General features: G+C 38.5%; 1 protein-coding gene across 3 annotated transcripts in view; it reads left to right on the forward strand.

Moving 5' to 3' along the window:
- The window catches only part of col14a1a (collagen, type XIV, alpha 1a), a 501,463-nt gene that overhangs the window by 140,475 nt on the left and 337,136 nt on the right, over nt 1-23,852 (forward strand). For 2 of the 3 annotated variants that reach the window (XM_039736768.1, XM_039736766.1), the window contains exons 3-4: nt 6,100-6,255; nt 12,772-12,891. In XM_039736768.1, coding sequence (XP_039592702.1) covers nt 6,100-6,255; nt 12,772-12,891 — 276 coding nt within the window. The remainder of the gene's footprint in view (nt 1-6,099; nt 6,256-12,771; nt 12,892-23,852) is intronic. The other variant, XM_039736767.1, reaches the window with a different exon arrangement.

Raw genomic sequence — 23,852 nt, forward strand, 5'->3', positions numbered from 1 at the left:
AATTAATAACAGTAAGACTCTTAAGCAAAAGCGTGGCTAAACAAGAAGGTTTTTAATCATTTTTTGAAATAGTCCACAGAATCAGCCATACAACGGTGAAGAGGGAAACTGTTCTAAATCTTCAGTGCATATGATTGAATTTCTGTTACTTTTAATATTATCAATAAGTCACTTTCCATTGGCTCTGTACCCTTTAAAACTGCTATTATTAAACCACTGCTTAAAAACCTAATTGGATCCACAAATTCAGAATAATTATTGAGCAATTTATAATCTATCATTTATGTCAAAATTACTTGAAAGGGCTGTCGCTGCTCAACTTACTGACTACCTGTCTGACAGAAATCTTTTTGACAAATTTCAATCTGGCTTTCAGTCCAGTCAATCCACAGAAGCTGCTTTGACCAGAGTAATAAATGATCTACTGATCACTGTTAATTCTGATTTGAAGTTGGGGTTTCTGCTAATTGATTTTATTGCAGCTTTAGAACTATGGCATACTTCTAATTCACTTGGAGAAGCATATTGGCATTCAGGGTACAGTACTTTCATGGTTTCACTCTTATTTATGAAATAGAACTCAACAGGTAAATTACAATAATTTAATCTCTGGAAGTTTGGTGTATCCCACAGATCAGTCCTTGGCATTATGCTTTTTTCTGCCTATTTGCTTCCTATTTGGTGACACCATTTTAAAATGTGATTTTAATTTTCGTTGAGTACACATTTTTAATCAAATTAAGTTTCAGTCCAGAAATCCTTTGAAATGTTGTTAGTGTATTGAGGACTGCTGGTATGGAAGTTTGTGGGTTGATATATGCAGTACCATATCATCTGCATATACCTGTAGTGATACTTTCTGTTCAAGTCCATCCATCCATCCATTTTCTAACCCGCTGAATCCAAACACAGGGTCACGGGGGTCTGCTGGAGCCAATCCTTCCCTGATAATTCCCTTTTTCTCTGATACATTTCAGAAGTGAATGGCCAATGTCTCAATGGTGATTCAGAAGAGCAATGGTGATAAGGGGCATCCTTGTCAAGTACCACATTCTAGTTTGAAGTAGTTTGAAATAATGTCAGTCACAGGCACGTCTTTGCAACACAGATGTTTATTTACATGGAGAGCACTTTCCCTTGCTCACCACTACAGCCCAGTACAAACAGAACACAACACTAAGGCACCAATACACAGTCAATTTCTTCCCCTTGTCTCGTCTTTCTCTCTTTGTTCCACCTCCACTCCTCCCTCAAGCTTCATCCTCTTCCTCCAAACTCTGGCTCTCTGAATAGAGTGAGTCGGCTCCTTTTATAGGGCTCCCAGAAGTGCTCTAGGTTTCTGGTGATCTTCTTCCGGCAGCACTTCTGGGTGTGGGCAGCAGTTCTGCTAAGGAGAGCTCAGCCACAGACCCTGACAGTGTTGAGCTTCCATACTTCAACTCTGTTGCACCACAGCATACCGGGGGACTGCCCTCTGTCATCCCAGGGAAAGTATTGCACTGAGAAAGCTCCATCCCCTAGTTCTTCTGTTACAAAAGTGTCCCGGCTGTCCATCACAAAGGCAAACTTATGTTCATTAGTATAACCCATAAGTGAAAACACACCTTATATTTGAATAGTACATTGAAGAATGTAATGCAGTCTTACAGTTATACATTATTTGAAAATTTTCAAATTTGGTAATTGTAAACAGGTGTTAGCAATAACAAAGTATAACTGCTTATGTGAGCAACCTTGAAAACAGCAAAAAAGAAGGTTATTTAATAGGAGCTCTAAAATAAAGGATTCATGTAAAACTAAGAAATTTGATTTCACACAGGAAGCATTAAAGCTGGAACAAATGTAATAAAAAAAAATTGGAGGGACAGATTTAGAAAATCAAAACCCCAGAAGTTTGTAATGATTACAATTTGAATTAATTCCACACATCTGTTAAATATTACACGTTAGTAATCTTTTTAACTAGCTAATGAATCAAATATAAATCTTACAATAGAAAATGTCAAAAACTTAACATTGTAGCTCTCTGGCGAAACAAACTTTAAAAGCATGTTGTTATAATAACAGCTCTAATGAGTTTGCTTAAATGGAAATATACTGAATTTTCTTCATCTTATCTTTAACAGTACTGATCTGTCTTTAACAGTATAGATATAATAATGCTTGAATTTTTATTTTTAGCATTAATTTTAAGCAGTGTTTCTCACTTACTGGAGAGAAAATCTCAGAAAAAAAATAAGTAATGTCCTCAATGTGCACATATTAAGATAAGCCAGGTATTTTGTGATATATCATTCTTTATAAACCCTATGATGAAATCCCCCTAGATTTTAAACTTCTCATTTGTTCTTATACTGGGGGGATCCCAATTTGTGCCATGCATTAAAGTTTATGCCCTGCATTTTATTTTGATATTTATGAATTTTATTTAAATGATAGTTGGGTACATACTTGGTAGGTATACCACAACTTTAAAAATGTTGTTACTAATAGTATTTACATATTTTCTGTTGTATTTCAGAAAAAGGCACAATATTGCTCATTTTTAATGGATGCACTTTAATTAAAAGCCATTGAGTGAGATTTCTGTTTTTGCCGTGGTATCTAAAACTATGAAGTGTTGTAAAATTTCACTGGTATTTCTGTTGAACAGAAAAATTCTGTTGTTGTGACATCTCTAGTAGTCTTTATATCATTTTAAGTTACTAGTTTCTGCTAAACATTGGTGATTAACTACATCCTACTAAATCAATGCAAAAGAAGAACAGTTTGCTTGTTCATTCAGACTTGTGCATTGACAGCTCCTTGTACACACAGAGCTTCCTAGTGTTGTCGTCTTCTTCTTCTTCTTTGTACATCTTCCTGTCCTCTAGATTTTGTTCTGTTACACCCATCACCTGCATGTCCTTTCTTGCCATATTCATAAACCTTCTCTTAGGGTTTCCTCTTTTCCTATTGCCTGACAGCTTTGTCTTTAACATCCTTCTCCCAATATACTTAACATCTCTCCTCTACACAATATCCAAACCAATGCAATCCCACCACCCTGACTTTATCTCCTAACTGTCCAACCTGAGGTGACCCTCTAATGAACTAATTTCTAATCCTGTCCATCCTCATCACACCCAATGCAAATCTTAGCATCTTTAACTCTGCCACCTCCAACTCTGTCTCCTGCTTTCTGGTCAGTGGCACCGTCTCCAACCCATGTAACATAGCTGATCTCATTACCGTCTTCCCTTTCACTTTTGCTGATAACCGTCTGTCACAAATTACTCCTGACATTGTTCTCCACCCATTCTACCCTGCCTGTTCTCTTTTTCTCCTCTCTTCAATATTTCCCTGTTACTCTGTACTGTTGATCCCAAGTGTTTAAACTCATCTACCTTCACCAACTCTACTCCTTGCATTCTCACCATTCCAAAGATCTCACTCTCATTTACACACATGTATTCTGTCTTGTTCGTATTGATCTTCATTCCTCTCCTATCTAGAGCATATCTCCACCTCTCCAGGGTCTCCTCAACCTGTTCCCTACTCTCGCTACAGATCACAATGTCATCAGCAAACATCATAGTCCACCGGGACTCCTGTCTAATCTCATCCATCAACCTGTCCATCACCATTGCAAATAAGAAAGGGGTCAGAGCCGATCCCTGATGTAATTCCACCTCCATGTTGAATGCATCTATCACTCCAACCGCAGTGCTCACCACTGTCACACTTCCCTCATACATATCCTATACAACTTTTACATACTTCCCTGTCACTCCCGACTTCCTCATACAATACGACAACTCCTCTTGAGGCACCCTGTCATATGCTTTCTCCAGGTCCACAAAGCCACAATGCAACTCCTTCTGGCCTCCTCTATATTCCTCCATCAACACCCCCAGAGCAAACATTGCATCTATGGTGCTCTTTCTTGGCATGAAACCATAGTGCTTCTGACTAATCATCACCTCCCTTCTTAACATAACTTCCACAACTCCTTCCCATAACTTAATGCTGTGGTTCATTAATTTTATCCCCCTGTAGTTACTACTGCTCTGCACATCCCACTTGTTCTTAGAAATCGGTACCAGTACACTTGTTCTGCACTTCTCAGGCATCTTCTCACTTTCCAAAATTTCATTAAACAATCTGGTTAAAAACTCTACTGCCATCTCTCCTAAACACCTCCATGTTTCCACAGATATGTCATCTGGACCAATGGCTTTTCAACTCTTCATCTTCTTCATATCTGTCCTTACTTCTTCCTTGCTAATCAGTTGCACTGATTCATTATCTCCACATCATCCAGCCTTCTCTCTCTCTCATTCTCTTCATTCATCAGCTTCTCAAAGTACTCTTTACATCTGCCCAACATACTCTCCTTGCTTGTGAGTACGTTTCCATCTTTATCCTGCTGCACGTCTTCCCCAGCTTAGTCCCTCAGTCTAGCTAATCGGCACAGGTCCTTTTCTCTCTCCTTAGTGTCCAACCTCTCATACAACTCATCATATGCCTTTTCTTTAGCCTTTGCCACCTCTCTCTTCACCTTGCGCCTTATCTCCCTGTACTATTGTCTATTTTCTGCATCTCTTTGACTATCCCACTTTTTCTTCGCCATTATCTTCCTCTGTATACTCTCCTGTACTTCCCCATTCCACCACCTGGTTTCCTTTTCCTCCTTCCTCTGTCCAGGTGTCAAGCCAAGCTCCCTTGTTGCTGTTGGCCTTACTACTTCTGCTGTAGTTGCCCAGCTGTCTGGTAGCTCTTCACTGCTACCCAACTCCCTAAACTCTAACTTGCAGTCTTTCTTTTTCAACTTCCACCATTTGATCATTGGCTCTGCCCTCACTCTCCTCTTCTTCTTCTTGATCTCTGTCATCCTACAGAGCTTCCTAGTGTATGTTCTCAAAATCGTTGGTGTTTTGGATGAAGAGATTTATCACTATCCTGTATGTCATTGTTGCAATTAAGGAGACTGCCAGTCTCAAGCCATTATTTAGTTTTAGTTCTATCAGTTTCTGTGTGCTCAGTATCTGAATGACCATTAACTGTGAAGTTACCATCAGAGTCATCACTTGTCCCTATCAGTTTCACCATATAATGCACATGACTATTTTATCATGAAATAAAGTTTACCTTACCTGATTCTCTCAGTTACTGGGAGAGCGAGCTGCTGCTTCCGCTGACGCTGAGCAGATACATATAATGTTTTCCAGAATACGAGTGCAAGTATTCATTCTCAGTGTAAAGAAATTTTCAATACACAGAACTCTTTTTATGGCAGTAGGCACATTGTTAATCATTTGCACTTGTTACTATTTTCAAATTAAGCAGATTTTTAAGAAATACATGTCAATAAAATCTAGATTGCTTAATGTCATAAAAACTATGATACAGTGATATAATTTTTTAAATTCTAGTCTGAATTTAAAGAAAAAAATTTGTCTGACTTCAGAAGATGTAATGAGAAGTGAAGTATACTCATTATACTCAGTAAAATACAAATGAGTTTCAAATTTAGAGACTGTTTGAGGTAACCCTTGCATATTGCTTGAAAAAAAACATTTTAATTTAATTTACATTTTTATTACATCAATAAAGCTGTTTTGTTTAGTAATCACCTGACCAAAAAAGGAATAGACAGTAGAAAAGGTGTTATTGTTTATATCATAATTTGTTTTAAGAATCCCAGTAATGGATCCAATTTACACATAGGGTGGCATCTTTTCCTTATGAATATGCTGGGCTAATGACAACTTTAAAATGATTTTCAAAGTGAATAAGTCATTTTTGCAAAGTTACTATTCATATTTAATAAGCAAAGTTAACAGGATTTCTGTTTTCTTTAGTATTTGGTAATGAGTGATTAATGATGGAGGTGTAACACAACTATATTTGAATCATCTGATTTAATCTCTCCTAATTCCTTTACATAGCTTGTTCCACTTTAAATTAAACATGGTGAATAAATTACTTTTTCTTTCCTTTTGCTTTCCAGTGAAGGTGGAAAAAATAAATGCTATATATTCTGTTATATATGAGTAAAAACTACTTTTAATATCATAGTTATTGACTGTATCTCTAAACTCTTTTTTCTGTTTCTAGTAGAGACATTCATTTGCAAATCCCCAGCAATTGCAGACATCGTAATACTCGTGGATGGATCCTGGAGTATTGGCAGGATTAATTTTCGTCTGGTTCGTTTATTCTTGGAAAATTTGGTCAGTGCCTTCTCAGTGGGCTCTGATAAAACAAGAGTGGGTATGTACTGTGTCATCTTTTCTTTGTAATTAAAGAATGACATGGTTTTAGAATGTCTTACTATAGCTGTACTGATAATTATAACAATTATATTTATTAATTTTAATCTGTGAAAATTAGTGCATAGATTAAATGTCTTGTGTTAAACTGGAGCATTTGAAAATGTAATATTTCTGGTAGCCATTAGTAAAGATTAATACAGAATTTCATATTTAATACCATGTTTCTTAAATTAAACTACAGAACTGTTTCTCCCCTGTCAAATTAATTTTGGTAATTCGTTTAGACTTCAGGCAAACTTAAAATTATGCCTATAATCACATTTATATGATTTATGAATTCTGCCTATTCGGCACATAGCTTAATAAGTATGTGTTATGAAAGAAAAAATAACACCTCCTAGGGCAAAGAGTGCACTATTGGAGGAAATATGCTTTTTTAATACTTATATCATACTGTGAAAATGTTAACAGAAGAGATATGATAAATATTTTACTGTAACTGCCATATTCTTGACAATTGTAATGCATTGTATACTTTAGCACAGCCTTTCTAATCCTTGCCTTTCTAATTTGAGTACTGTAACACTTTAGACATTTGTATGGTTTTTAGAAAAAAGCATATAACTTTAAGTAATATATAACCTTTAGTAAGCTGTTTGTGAATTAATTTTGTGAAGCAGTGACTTGCAATGTATGGAAACTTCTTCCTGCCAAACGCTGTGTAAAGCAGGAAAAGCCTGGCCCCCAACTGCTGTATTAATTCATGGATTTTTCCTAATGCTATACTAAACTAGTGATGTCACTGATCTGCTCTTTTGAGATTTATACAAAAATGCTGCATTGTTTCACTCATTGATTATTTTTTTCAAAGCTCTTATTTGAAAGTTTACTTTTCAGTATTTAAAACATAGAAAATAATTTCTGCTTCTATTTAAGGATTGATCATAGCTTTGAAAACATGTTTAAATAATTGCTCAATAAACAATATTATGTCTGAGCACACCACATGACACTGGCAACTAGTGATTCAGTGTCATTGATTATTACAAAACTGCAGAAGAGGCCCAGTCATCACTGATTACTCTTGATTATTATTACTAAGATAAGTCAAAATGAAGTGGGCTCAATAATGGAAGAAATAACTAACCTGCCATTTTCATTTTAATTAAAATTTATTTCTGATCATCCTTAATCCCGTAACCCTGTACAGATCATGATGTTTGCATTAGGGAGTTTTATTTCAAACTAGCAAAATACCCAGAAGTAGTGTGTTAAAGAAGTTATGAAAAAGAAAAGGAAACATTTTAAAAATAACGTAACATGATTATCAATGTAATTGTTTTGTCACTGTTATGAGTGTTGCTGTCATCAAGGATTTGATTATCATTATTTCTTTCAATCAGGTTCGTATTTGGAGGACGTGTTGTGTTCAAGTTACATTCCATGTTTGTCAACCGTTGTAAAGATAGCAGGTTTCATTCTTCGAAGTGTTCACTACCTAAATCACTACTCGTGAATCTAAGATGTTTAACAGGCATTCCCGGTATGAACTTGTTGATTTGCCTGCGAATATTTAGCGGCAGCGTGTCTATGAACTTGTGGAATTGCATGCGAGTATTTGGCGGCAGTGTCTCTATTAACTTGTGGATTTGCCTGTGAGTATTTAGCAACAGCGTGTCTATTAACTTGTTGATTTTTCAGTGAGTATTTGGCGGCAGCATCACGAAGTTGTTTCCATCTAGCTGCATCAGAAAATGTACCACGGCGTCTGACACGCCTCCTTTTTACTGTTTTCTCACAGCTTGGATTGCTTCTGACAAAATCGGTTTGAGTTTTATGGTTTGTTTCAATTACGTTAGTATTTGCAGGACTTGTGTTGAAGTGACATTCGGCATCTGTCAAGTGTTGTAAGCATACATCCGGCTTCATTGATAACTTTGCATCCAGCTTTTGAGAGTTGAAACATTCATAAACATCAACTACTCAAATCGTCACCTGTGAATCTGAGATGTTTAAGAGGCATTGGCGGTTCTCCAAAGGTGTAAAATATTTGGCCATTTCGGTACACTTGAAAGCGACAACCGAACAATTCAGCGGCAGCCATCAACTCACATGCAGAAGCATAGGTGAAGGGCTTAAGCATTTCACTCTTATAGTGCTCCTGTGTAGTATAATTATCTCCTGTACCGTCATCTGTCCACACGTTGAATTGACAGTTCTTTGATCGATAGTGATCACCTCGATAGACGTGTTAATGGGGGTACGGTTGGAACGATAAAGGAAATGGGTACCTGAACAATGTAAACTAAGTCTAAAATACCTATACAATAACTATAATCATAATAAACGACCAATAAAACAGCAGAGAAGCCGTGGATTAAATAAAAGGCTGCAGTTATCAGCAGGGAGACATGAATACCGTGGCAAAGCAAGGAAGGGAATGAAGAGACAGACGGCCTTATATAGGCAGGCAGCCAACAACGTAGAAGGCGTGGGGATGGGGGACCCAACGCCGCCTCACACGGCAACCGAGCTGCAGGCCATGGACGTATATATGTATGAATTTCTAAAAGAAACCTGCTTAACTTTTGTAAGTAGGCTGTAAGGAATGAGCCTGTCAAATTTCAGCCTTCTACCTACACGGGAAGTTGGAGAATTAGTGATGAGTGAGTCAGTGAGTCATTGAGGGCAACAAAGACCGTTGGAAAGTTCAATATGGCAGCTGAGAGTGGCGTCATACCACCGAAATAAGTACGTACATCGGTTTCGGTTAGCGCAGGGAAGCCGCCTACCAAATTTCGTGAAGATGGGGCCATAAATAAGAAAGTTTAACATGGCAGACGTTGTCGACTGTTATGACTGTTAGGCGTAGAATTTCGAAATGAAACCTGCTTAACTTTTGTAAGTAACCTGTAAGGAATGAGCCTGCCAAATTTCACCCTTCTACCTACACGGGAAGTTGGAGGATTAGAGATGAGTGAGTCAGTGTGGGCTTTGCATTTTATTAGTGCAGATGTTAAAAAATGTAGGCATAAACTATAGAATGTGTGAAGCCTGTGACTGAGTGAGTCATTCAGTCAGTCAGTGAGGGCTTTGCCTTTTATTAGTATAGATTAGTTATCTGACCTGTTAGTCAATATTATCTATACTAATAAAAGGCAAAGCACTCACTCACTCACTCACTCACTCACTCACTCACTCACTCACTCACTCACTCACTCATCACTAATTCTCCAACTTCCCGTGTAGGTAGAAGGCTGAAATTTGGCAGGCTCATTCCTTACAGCTTACTTACAACAGATGGGCAGTTTTCATTTCGAAATTCTACGCGTAATGGTCATAACTGGAAGGTATTTTTCTCCATTTAGTATAAAGCCGGGGAATGGGGCAGAGTTTCGTGTGACATCATCACGCCTTCCACGTAATCACGTGAACTGACTCTCAACGCTAAATTTGGCAGGCTCATTCCTAACAGCTTACTTACAAAAGGTTTCATTTCGAAATTCTACGCGTAATGGTCATAACTGGAAGCTATTTTTCTACATATACTGTAATGGAATTGAGCTCGAAAGCCATGGGGGGGGGCGGAGTTTCGTGTGACATCATCACGCCTCCCACGTAATCACGTGAACTGACTGTCAACGCAGTACATAGAAAACCAGGAAGAGCTCCAAAAAGCGCTAAAGAAAACATGCATTATATAATTGAGAAGGCAGCGAAACTATAAGAAGCGAGCGAGTGACATATACTACCATATTCATGAGTGCTGCTACTTCGGAAAGAAAGCAAGGTGTAAACCTAAACTTTAAATTAAGTTCATAGACAGGCTGCCGCTGGCGTTTCTCATGCCCACGGGTAAGGCAGGATACAAGTTTAATGAGAGGACGCAGGATATAAACGAGAGTTTTGATCACTTTGTAACTAAGTTAAAATTGCAGGTGAAGGGGTGTGCTTATGCAAATTCCGAGAGACTGTGTTTGTAGGGGATTGACACTTAAGGCGGGTGGGGGAGTCACGTTATCATCTCCCCTCCCATTTACCTCATTTCGGTCTGAGCTGAGCTCCGCAGCTAACGCCGTCTTCAAGCAACTTCGTCACACTGCCACCAAATACTACCAGAAAAATCCACAAGTTAATACACACGCTGTCTCTAGAGTTTCTCCACACTGAATCCTCCAGGCACTACTTACAAAAGGTTACATTGACAATTGTGTTACGTTATTTTTAAAATCTTTCCTTTTCTTAACACAACCACAGCTGAGAAGCTTCGATGCATGTGCTCCATAACGCGTTAAAAAATAATGCATTTAATCACACTTTGCATTACAAGCTAAGGGGAACTTTTGTCAATGCATGATTTCCTGGTACACCAATTACATTGATCAGTGCATCCCGATTCATTTTACCCTCGCACCACCTTGGTTTGAGAAGAAGTATGAAAAAATGTGAGGTTAACACAGAAAAACAGATCACCAATTCAAGCTTTATGAATAATCGATTCGCCATCAATAGTTGTTTTGGTAAAGTCATACTCAGTGTAATCCACCTTCCATTTTATAATTTTTCCGCCACTAGCCATGATTAAGAGAATGGTAAAATAGTAAGAGCGAAGCGAGGGTGACTTATTCAGGCAGGCATATATATGACAGCAACACTCATGTTACGTTATTATTAAAATGTTTCCTTTTCTTTTTCATTACTTCTTTAACACATTACTTCTCGCTCGGGGGGTATTTTGCTATATATATATATATATATATATATATATGAATGACCTCCAAAGAGCTGAGACATTTGATATCATGAACGTGTCTGCAAAACTGGGGTCTCCTGCCCAGCAAAGTCGAGCAGCAGCGCGCAAGCATAGCTGTGCTGGCCTTTGAGACGCTGACTGCGCTTCTGCCTTAAGTCAAAGTGAGCACTTTTAATTTTTTTCATCCTCCCCCTGAGCTATAGCCCAGACAAGTGCAAACACGGGACCCCTTTTCTACACCGCGGCAAGGTAATATTAAGGCGATTCGAACTTTCTTTTGCACATGTAAGATTATGAGGTTGTCAGCTCGGATTATGAAGACACGCACAGGAGTGGAGGACTGACAGTGCCATCACAGCCGATTAATGGCAGGGACGTCTCACCAGTCTACACAAGACCCACCGCGACTGTCCCCAAAAGGCGATCATATCGTCAGCAAACACATATCTCTATACTATATAAAAGAAAAAGGCAACTTTCCTTTTTTTACACCTTTTTTCCTTTTATCCCAAACCAAAGCCTTTCTCTCTTAACACTGCAGAGGACACAAAACTAATTTTCTTTAATTGCTGGTAATGCCGGTAAGGCACATTACCAGAGGCAGAAATTTGAACGTTCACATAGAAAATGTAATTTCTATACCACAGCCGCCGTGTAGCGCCTTTCAAAAGGGATCTACTACCGAGAGATGATCCATATACATTTTAGCTGCTGTTAGTACTACTTACCTGTTGTGTTACACAGTCTTTAAAATGTAGTTTACCCCCAACTACTCCAGTAGTGCTTAATGTACCTGTACTTCTTAAAACGTTAATGTTTTACAGTTTAATAACTTATAGACTATATTTTATTATTTTTCCCTTGCACTCAGTGACCAAAGCTATACACACACATATAGACACATACATATATATACACATATATATACACCTGTTTGTATGTATGTGTATATATATATATATATATACACATACATACATACATACATACATACACATATATAATTTGTGTCTGTGTGTGTATGTATGTATGTGTGTGTATATACGATGTAGATAGGTATGTATATATATATGTGTATATGTAGATATGTATGTGTATATATATATATATATATATATATATATATATGACAGCAACACTCATAACAGTGACAAAACAATTACATTGACAATCATGTTACGTTATTTTCAAAATGTTTCCTTTAATTTTTCATTACTTCTTTAACACACTTCTTCTCCGCTGTGAAGCACGGGTATTTTGCTAGTGTATAATATAGGTAGTTTTTGGGGGTTTTAACCAATCATACAAGACCTGCTTATGCCACATTTTTCATCTTTATTCATATTTATGATTTTTTTTGTAACTTGTTAGAAATTGTATGGTATAAATATACTTTAGTAATGATATAACTTTAATTTTCTGTCTGCAGCTACTTTAATAACCGATATTGGTAACAATAGAGAGCAAAGTAAAATAATCCTCTCTTTAGTATATCACCTATTTAGAGTTTTTCCAAATTCTTGTTTGAATAAAGAAAGTTCTGTACTAACTGGAAAATGTGTTTTTTCGCACACATAAATTTATTGGTTGAAATTCAATTTATTGCTTTTTATTTGTCATTGTTTTTTTTTAAAGTGAGAATAAGGTGTGCAAGTCCTTTTTATTTTTAATGTAGCCTAATTTAAATTGTGCATAAAATTAAATTGTATATTTTCAGAATAATATGAAAATAAATTGTCTTTTTTGCATTCTCATTCAAAGGTCTTGCTCAGTACAGTGGTGATCCCAGAATAGAATGGCATCTGAATGCATTCAATACCAAAGAGGCTGTGATAGATGCAGTTAAGAATCTACCATATAAAGGAGGAAATACACTTACAGGTAACATTACATATTTACGTTCTACATCAGGGGTGTTGAACTCCATGCCTGGAAGTCCGCAGTGGCTGCAGGTTGTCATTCTAACCCTTTTCCAAATCAGTGACCAGTTTTCACTGCTGATTAACTCCTTTTCCCTTCTTTTTAATTGCCCTGTTTTTAAGAATTCAGTCCTCTGAATTGATTCCTTTCTTCATTAAATGACAGCCAAACAGAAATGAGACGTGAAATGAGCCAACAGATGACCAGCTAAACTGGGTCTTCAAACTCCAACCAGTTTCACTCCAATCACTTTCTTAACGAGAAGCCGATTATTGCTGTTATTTAAACTTATTTAATTCCATGGCTTGTGGTAGCTCTCATTCTGCCACAGCAGATATTTCCAAAACTGTCGTTTTTCTGCTTTTTCTAAAAATGCCAGCATAATGTTTTGGTGACCTCAGAAATCAGTCTTACTGAGACCTTCACCTTTCTTTATTTTCAGATATTGTGTGATGGGCACAGGTGAGCTGGCCATAGGGAGGCCTGTTTTGTATCTCATTATTGTTTGGCTGTTAATTAAGGAAAAACAATCAACTGTGAGGCCTGAGTTAAGTTAATTAAAAGAAGTAATCAGCAGCAAAAAGTGGTAACTAATTAAGAAGATGGTAAGAATGAACACCTCCAGGACTGGAGTTCAACACCCCTGTTCTAGATACTCTGTCATTGTATATATTTAAAACTCTTCATGTAGTTTTTTTTTTTTTACATATTTTCATTGTAGCATTTGCAGTAGTAGTATATTTCTAATTGGCTGGTGCAGAGGTAAGAACTGCTGCCTTGCAGGTTCTTTACATTTTCAAGTTCGTTGTACTACATGAACATGACTGAGAAAATAAAACAGAAGAAAAAAAGCTAACTTTTACAGGTATTAAAAATTTACACCAGGTGTTATAGACTAAATTCAAGTTATGTTTTTATTATATAACTAGGCTGACCCGCCTTTTAAGACGACCGACTTTTAAGTTGACCACTTCTTAAGGCAATTCAATATTTAGATCAATTTGATATTTTATACAAACTCATTAATTTGGTTATATTGCATTTGAGCGGTATTACTTTAATACTCGTAGTTTCTGTTATTTTTGTGATGAAATTTAAACTTTTTTTCTATATTGAGGTCGCCCTTTTGAACCCCCCTGATATTTACTACGCGGTGAGGCATTTGTACTCCATCAACATTAATTATTTCCAGAGTCATAATTTTGTCTATTTTTCCAGCGCATCGCGCACAAAAGCAAGGGAATGATGGGAGCACCAGAACTCTGCTCACATCATGTTGCTTCGTACCGCAAGCTGCAAGTAGTAAGTCTGTGATAAGCGGAATACCGCTATGCTTTCTACTCACGGGACGGAAGGACAATCCCGACCGCTTTTATATAGTAAGAAAGAAGAAGAAGATATCGCACAGTCTGGAGTAGAAAATCATCTTTTACCTGGAAAAACGAAACTACAAATCCCATCGTGCATTGCAAAATGGACGGGGCGTGTGTGAAACTCCGCGCCTGCGTAGCACTCACGGGAAGGATATTGAGATACTTAGCCACACTAAAGACATCACCAAAAGGAAGAAATAAAATGAGGTCCTAGTTCTGATATAATGGATGATGGAAAGCCTTGCAAACATAAGAGTTCTTTAAGAGAATCATCTGCCAACTCTTATGGTGAGGGTAACTTCTTAAGTGGTATGAAGTGTGCTAATTTAGAAAAATGATCTACTGTACTACTACCAAAATAATAATACAGTTAAAAGAAGACCTGCCACAAAATCCATGTTATATGGCTTGCCATTGATGCTTAGATAATAGAATAGTTGGGTACAACGTTGCAGAACAAAAACTGTGACTACTGTTTATCCCTCCTAAACCTACCATTAGTTTTATGACTGAATTTATTTAACTTTTATCACTTGTTTTTATATGTTTATATGTATATTTGTACTAAACCAAATAAGTACATAAAGAAGAGTAAGATAGGCTTTTTTTCTTTGAATTTACTAACAGACAACATAATTGATGGTCTAGCACACACACAGGTTTCATGAGCATCTTGACATAGACGTAAACTGAAAGAAGGGTAGGAAAAGTCAGGTAGAGCTAAAAGCCTTGTTGTTTTCATGAAGAATTCATGGAGTCAGCTGATCTAATTTATTTCGGTAGGTCATTCCAGAGTCTGTCCAGAGTCATTCTATACAGCTGAAGGCCCTGTCACCCATGGAATGTGGGTTAGTGTGGGGTACAACAAGATTGCCAGAATCAGAGGACCTTAGTGGCCGGACAGGCACATAGTGATGGAGAAGGTCACTGATGTAGTTTGGCATAAGGTTGTTTAAGGTTTTGTAGGTTATTAGTAGGATTTTATATTCAATTCTGTAAGTAACGGGGAGCCAGTGAAGGCTTGTTGCTGGTTCAAGTAAGGACTCTTGCAGCCGAATTTTGAATAAGCTGGAGCTGTGATATAAGATTAGAAGGGGCACCTGCCAGTAGGAAATTACAATAATTGATGCGGGATGTGATAAAAGCATGGACAAGTTTTCTCAGGAAAAGGAGAGGAAGGAGGGAACATGTGATATGTTACAGAGGCGAAAGTAAGAAAGTTTCTTAATGCGATTTATGTGGGTGGAATAAGAAAGGGAGGAATCAAAAATGACACCAAGATTCTTTGCAGTAGAGGCCAGTCTGATGAGATCACCGCCAAGATGGACTGGAAACCAGATGGAAGGAGCTCATTTTATTAAGTTGCACTTTTAGTCCCAATTTGCAGGAGTTCAGTTTTGTTGCAATTTAAATTTAAAGAGTTCTGCTCCATCCAGGTTTTAATTTCACTGAGGCAAGTTGTGAGCTGAGAAAGCTCTGATGAAGTTCCACTTTTAATATTGAAACAGAGTTGTGTATCGTCTGCATAAAAATGATAACCCAGTCCAAAGCTACGAATGGTATGGCCACGGGGAAGCATATAAATACAGAAAAGCAGAGGACTGAGAACAGAGCCATGAGGAACTCCTTGTGTGACTGGCGCTGAGCTGGATCTGCTGTTGCCAAGACTAACAGACTCTTGTCTATCAGTCAGATAGGACTTGCCCCACTGGAGGGCAGTGCCAGAGATACCCAGCATGTTCTCAATTCTGGAAAGTAGAATTTCATGTCAGACAGTGTCAAATTCTGCAGTGAGGTCTAACAGAATAATATGCTGGTTTGTCCAGTGTCTACTGCCATAAGCAAATCATTGGTTACCCAGTGCAGAGCAGTTTCACAGCTGTGCTGCACCCTGAAACCAGACTGAAAAAGTTCCATCAAATTATTAGAAGTTAAGTAGTTGGTGAGTTGGGAAGCTACAACACGCTCAAGAACTTCTGACAGAAAAGGTAACTGGGAAACAGGCCGAAAATTGTTAAGATTGTCAGCATCAAGACCAGACTTTTTTAACATTGGGGTTACTTAAGCGATTTTAAAAGTGAGAGGCACAAAGCCAGTGTCAAGGGATGAGTTTATTATTGTTGTAATGGTCGGGATTATGGCATGAAGGCAGGATTTAAGTAGTGTAGTGGGATGGGGTCCAGTACACAAGTAGTCGGCCTCATCTTACAAAGCAGGTCATTAAGAAAAGTAGATGTAACTGGTGAGAACTTAGAGAAGGAGCTGAATGGAGTGGGAAAACAGGGAAAGATATAAACAGATGATGTATTTATGTTAGTTGAATTATTTAGATCTTTAATTTTGTTACAGAAAAAGTGGAGGAATTTCTCACAGACTTCAGCAGAAGAGGTAGTTGGGCTACTTGCGGGTTGGAATAGTTTATTAACTACAGAGAACAAAACCCTTGGGTTATCGTGGCCACTTTCTATTATTCTGCCATAATGGGTGTTCTTGGCAGCAGTTAGTGCTTCTCTGTAAGCTCTTTCATGGACAGAGAACGCCTGGATCTGCATGGTGAGGCCAGACTTACGTGAAATTCTCTTAAGGCGTCGGCCATATGCTTTCATAGATCTCAATTCTGAATTTTACCAAGGAGCTGAACTCTTAAAGGAAACCTTCTTATGTTTTAAAGGAGCTGTTTTATCTAATACTGAATGAAGGACTGTGTTATAGTGGTCAACAAGACTATCTAGTGTTGATGGAATAGGTGAAGACAGTAAAAGATCAGAAATGGATCCAGAAAGGATAGAGGGACAGATATTTTTAAGGTTTCTGTAAGAAATTTGTCGTTTACAGGTAAGAGGAGGGAGACATAATGAGACAGTGAAAAGTACTGCTTTATGGTCAGAGAGTCCCAAATCAGTCCTGTAAATGTTGGCAACAGATAGTCCAGATGTACAGATCAGATCCAATATATGACCACCAGACTGGGTGGGAAAATCAACATGTTGTGTGAAGTCAGAACAGTCTAGTAAGGATAGGAATTCATTTCTCAGTTTAGATTTGGGGATGTCAATATGGATTTTGAAATCACCAAGAAGAATGACTCTCTGGGAAAAGGAACTTAACACTAGAATTACCAGAGCCTACGAAAAAACTTGTAGATCCGTCCCAGCTTAAAAATCGCTTCTTAAATCCGTTCACACCTCCCTGCCAGCATCTTTTGTCATTTAAATGTGCTGATAAAGACAAGCTTCAAGCAGCCGGCTATTCCATCCCCCCACCGACTTAGAACATGCACAATCTTCTTCCAGCTCATGCCTTGATTGATTATCTGGGAGTGAAGTTTAGAGTGGAAATAATAGATTGTTATTTGAAACACACGCATTTCATGTGTGTTTCGTTTCTACAGTAATCTGTGTAAACACATTGTTAAAACCGAAACTTTTTCATATATCAGTAACTAGCAAAATACCCACGCTTAGCAGTGGAGAAGTAGTGTGTTAAAGAAGTTATGAAAAAGAAAAGGAAACATTTTAAAAATAACGTAACATGATTGTCAATGTAATTGTTTTGTCACTGTTATGAGTGTTGCTGTCATCAAGGGTTTGATTATCATTTATTCTTTCAATCAGGTTCGTATTTGGAAGACGTGTTGTGTTCAAGTTACACTCCGTGTTTGTCAACCGTTGTAAAGATAACAGGTTTCATTCATCGAAGTGTTCACTACCCAAATCGATACTTGTCAATCTAAGATGTTTAACAGACATTCCCGGTATTAACTTGTGGATTTGCCTGTGAATATTTAGCGGCGGCGTGTCTATGAACTTGTGGATTTGCCTGCAAGTATTTAGCGACAGCGTCTCTATGAACTTGTGGATTTGCCTGCGAGTATTTAGCAACAGCGTCTCTATTAAGTTGTGGATTTGCCTGTGAGAATTTAGTGACAGCGTCTCTGTGAACTTGTGGATTTGCCTGTGAGTATTTATCGACATCGTGTCTATAAACTTGTGGATTTTTCTGCGAGTATTTGGCGGCAGCGTCACGAAATTGTTCCCATCTAGCTGCATCAGAAAATGTACCACGACGTCTGACACGCCTCCTTTTTACTGTTTTCTCACAGCTTGGATTGCTGCTGTCATAATCAGTTGTAGTTTCATGGTTTGTTTCAATTACGTTAGTATTTGCAGGACTTGTTCTGTTGAAGTGACATTCGGCATCTGTCAAGCGTTGTTAGCATAAAACCGGTTTCATCGATAACTTCACATCCAGCTTTTTAGAGTTGAAACATTCATAAACATCAAAGTGTCCACTACTCAAATCGTCACCTGTGAATCTAAGATTTTTAAGAGGCATTGGCGGTTCTCCAAAGGTGTAAAATATTTGGCCATTTCGGTACACTTGAAAGCGACAACCGAATAATTCAGCGGCAGCCATCAACTCACATACAGAAACATAGGTGAAGGGCTTAAGCATTTCACTCTTATAGTGCTCCTGTGTAGTTTAATTATCTCCTGTACCGTCATCAGTCCACACCTTGAACCTGTACCAGTCATTCAATGCATAAGACACAATGTTCCTCCGGATATCAAGAGTGAGCCTGATATGGCCATGCAATATGTAACACTGAGAATGGAAAAGGCAGGCGGCATCTCTGGGCATGGAAACCACTCGGTAAGTGACAGTTCTTTGATCGATAGTGATCACCTCGATAGACATGTTAATGGGGTTACGGTTGGAACGGTAAAGGAAATGGGTACCCGAACAATAAACTAAGTCTAAAATACCTACACAATAACTATAATTGTAATGAATGAATAAAACAGAGGAGAAGCCATGGATTAAATAAAAAGGCTGCAGTTATCAGCAGGAAGACACGAATACCGTGGTGAAGCAAGGAAGGGAATGAAGAGACTGGAGCGACAGACGACCTTGTATAGCCAGGCAGCCAATTACGTGGGAGACGTGGGGATGGGGGACGCAATATAGGCAGGCAGCCAACTATGTGGAAGGCGTGGGGATGGGGGACGCAATGCCACTTCACACGGCGACCGAGCGGCAGGCTATGGACGTATATATACGTTAGTAGGATTCAGTTATGACCGTTACACATAGAATTTCGAAATGAAACCTGCTTAACTTTTGTAAGTAACCTGTAAGGAATTAGCCTGCCAAATTTCAGCCTTCTATCTACACAGGAAGTTGGAGAATTAGTGATGAGTGAGTCAGTGAGGGCTTTGCCTTTTATTAGTGTAGATAAATGTTACAAAATGTAGGCAGAAACTATAGAATGTGTGAAGCCTGAAGTCCAAACATCAAATAAACACTTTCACAAAAGGTTCAAGAACGCTACACCAGCTTCTGTGGCGTACTGGTAAAAATTTGGTGACTCAGACTGCAGCAGCCTTGCCTTGACTCCGAAACCCAAGTTTGATTCCCCACTGGGGAGAATTTTTTTTCTTTTTAACCTTCGCTGCTCTGCCTGCCTGCCTGAACTCCCTGTCTATCTATATAGTAAGAACAGTAATTTTATTATTATATAGCAGCTTCCCTGTATTCCTATCATATAGTGTTTTTCCTTCCTATCTATCTATATATCTATCCCATTAGCTGTTTTTTTTATATATCTATTATACCGTGCCTATAGGGTGCCAAACAGGCAATTGCAATGATTTTTGGAATATATAACATCATTCCTGAATCTATACTAATAAAAGGCAAAGCCCTCACTGACTGACTGACTGACTGACTCACTGACTGACTGACTGACTCCTCACTAATTCTCCAACTTCCCGTATAGGTAGAAGGCTGAAATTTGGCAGGCGTATTCCTTACAGCTTACTTACAAAAGTTAAGCAGGTTTCATTTCGAAATTCTAGACGTAACGGTCGATAACGGTCGACAACGTCCGCCATGTTGAACTTTCTTATTTATGACCCCATCTTCACGAAATTTGGTAAGCGGCTTCCCTGCGTTAACCGAAACCGATGTACTTACTTATTTCGATGGTATGACGCCACTGCCGGCCGCCATATTGAACTTTCCAACGTCACCAATTTTCAAACTTCCGGTGTAGGTAGAAGGCTGACCCCATCTTCACGAAATTTGGTAGGTGGCTTCCCTGCGCTAACCAAAACCGATGTACGTACTTATTTCGGTGGTATGACGCCACTGTCAGCCAATATATTATATTTTCCAAACGTCACTAATTCTCCAACTTCCCGTGTAGGTAGAAGGCTGAAATTTGGCAGGGCCATTCCTTACAGCTTACTTACAAAAGTTAAGCAGGTTTCATTTCGAAATTCTATGTGTAACGGTCATAACGGTCAACAACGTCCACCGTATTGAACCTTCTTATTCATGGCCCCATCTTCATGAAATTTGGTAGGCGGCTTCCTTGCGCTAAACTGAAACCAATGTACCTACTTATTTCGATGGTATGACGCCACTGTCAGCCACCATATTGAACTTTCCAACGTCAGTAATTCTCCAACTTCCCGTGTAGGTAGAAGGCTGAAATTTGGCAGGCTCATTCCTTACAGGTTACTTACAACAATTAAGCAGGTTTCATTTCGAAATTCTACGCGTAACGGTCAACAATGTCCACCATGTTGAACTTTCTTTTTTACGGCCCCATCTTCACGAAATTTGGTAGGTGGCTTCCCTGAGCTAACCGAAACCAAACTTATTTTGGTGGTATGATGCCACTGTTGGCCGCCATATTGAAATTTTCAACAGTCTTTGTTACTTATGAGCCCATGTTCAAGAAATGTGGTACACGAGTTCCCAACGCTAACTGAATCCTACTTACGTACATATATACATCCATAGCCTGCAGCTCGGTCACTGTTGGAGGCGGCGTTGGGTCCCCCATCCCAACACCTCCCACGTTGTTGGCTGCCTGCCTATATAAGGCCGTCCGTCACTCCAGTCTTTACATTCCCTTCCTTGCTTCGCCACAGGATTCACGTCTCCCTACTGATAACTACAGCCTTTTTGTTTAATCCATGGCTTCTATTGTTTGTTTATTACAATTATAGTTATTGTATAGGTATTTTACACTTACTTTACATTGTTCAGGTACCCATTTCCTTTATTATTCCAACCCCTATTACCATGTCTATCGAGATGATCACTATCGATCAAAGAACTATCACTTACCTAGTGGTTTCCATGTCCGGAGATACCACCTACCTTTTCCATTCTCTTTGTTACATATTGCACGGCCATATCAGGCTCACTCTTGATATCCGGAGGAACATTGTGTCTTATGTATTGAATGACTGGCACAGGTTCAAGGTGTGGACTGATGACGGTACAGGAGATAAATATACTACACAGGAGCACTATAAGAGTGAAATGCTTAAGCCCTTCACCTATGGTTCTGCATGTGAGTTGATGGCTGCCGCTGAATTGTTCGGTTGTCGCTTTCAAGTGTGATTTTATCGCTGTGCTTACAACGCTTGACAGATGCCGAATGTCACTTTAATACAACAAATCCTGCAAATACTGTCATAATTGAAACAAACCATGAAACTCAAACCGATTATGACAGCAGCAATCCAAGATGTGAGATTTAAGACAAGATTACTGTTCACATGGCCAACTGTAAATTGCATGCTCAAGAGTAAGCTCAGCGCACAGCTTGGTCATGTTACAACCGGAGGGCCGAACTGACAACATGGTATACAAAGAGATCCTTAACAAATAATTATTGGCATATTTTCCCTCAGTTTAAAAAGGTTAAATTTTCTTCTTAATAAAAATTTTAATGCAGTACTTCGCTGCTGCGAAGCACGGGTATTTTGCTAGTATATAAATATAAAGTCAGATTATATTGATATTGATTGAAACAACTCAGACATATTTTTAGTAAACTCAATGAGTTCCTAATACAACGTAATGAACTAAGTTAACAAAAGCATCTTCAAAAAAAATATAAATAAAACCCCACTGTTCAGTTAATTCATTCAAAATGATGTATGTGGCAGGCATTTTGAACACTATATTTATTTATTCTTTTTGTATGGGCGCATTTTTGGACAAACCTCACAAGCCCAATCGACTCTCAGTGGCTTCTGTCGAAGTTTACCTTTCACTAGTATGAGTGAAATGACAAACACGGAAATTTTATATTTTCAGGAATATTTTTATATATTCCAACGCTGACTGTATATATTCAAAAATGAGTTTATATATTCCGACGCTGACTTTATATAATCAGGCTTTGACGTTATATATAATCGGGAATGATTTTATATAGAGAGACAGACAGGCAGAGAAGTCACTAGATATATAAATAAACCGGGATGGCACACGTACTGAAAGAAAAAAAAAACATGTGCGTTGATCCTGCTGCACAAGACACATGTACTGAAAGAAAAAAAATTGTGTTGATCTTGCTGCACTGAATAAGCACACTCGCTCTAAGCCTGCTCCCCCTCCCCCATCTAACTCTATGTAACAGCGCAAGTACAGACGCAAACCAAGTGTAATCAAGAGTCCCTGGTTCGATCCCAGAAGCAGTTGTATCCTTCTTGAACCTTTTGTGAAAGTGTTTATTTGATGTTTGGATTTCATGCTTCACACATTCTATAGTTTATGCCTACATTTTGTAACATTTATTACTAAAATTTGACACAGATTACTGTAGAAACAGAACACACATGAAATGCGTGTGTTCCAAATAACGATCTATTATTTCCACTCTAAAACTCCACTTCACTCCTAGATAATCAATCAAGGCATGAGCTGGGAGAAGTTCGTGCACGTTCTAAGTCGGTGGGGGTTGGAATAGCCAGCTGCTTGCAGCTTGTCTTTATCGACACATTTACAGGACAAAGAACGCTGGCAGAGAGGTGTGATGGGATTTAAGGTGGGCTGGATCTACAAGTTTTTTCGTAGGCTCTGGTAATGCTAGTGTTAAGTGGTTTTTTAGTTCAGTCAGATCAGATAAGAAGGATGCATTGTATTTTGGAGGACGATAAAGAACAATGAGCAACACAGGACCTGGTTCCGTTATTAGTTTAAGAGCCAGACACTCGAAAGACAATGGACAATCAGTTGGGATTCTTTTGATGTTTAAAACCACTCTGATAATTACCGCATTTCCTCCACCTTGTCTTAAGCTACAGGGCTCTGTGAGGAAAGTGTAACCAGGTGGTGTTTTTTGAATTGACCTCTGAATATATATCTCTGAAAACAGAAATAATAAGGGACACAGAATATATTTAGTTTATAGTTTTCTATCAATTAACTTTCATGTGATTTATTTATTTATTCAGAAATGTATTTATGTGATGGGCGGCACGGTGGCGCAGTGGTAGCGCTGCTGCCTCGCAGTTAGGAGACCTGGGTCCTCCATGCGTGGAGTTTGCATGTTCTCCCTGTGTCTGCGTTGGTTTCCTCCAGGCTCTCTGGTTTCCTAACACAGTCCAAAGACATGCAGGTTAGGTGGATTGGCAATTCTAAATTGACCCTAGTGTGTGCTTGGTGTGTGGGTGTGTTTGTGTGTTTGTCCTGCGGTGGGTTGGCACCCTGCCTGGGATTGGTTCCTGCCTTGTGCCCTAT

Source organism: Polypterus senegalus, chromosome 15, assembly GCF_016835505.1.
Source record: "Polypterus senegalus isolate Bchr_013 chromosome 15, ASM1683550v1, whole genome shotgun sequence".
NCBI classification, from domain to species: Eukaryota; Metazoa; Chordata; class Cladistia; order Polypteriformes; family Polypteridae; genus Polypterus; species Polypterus senegalus.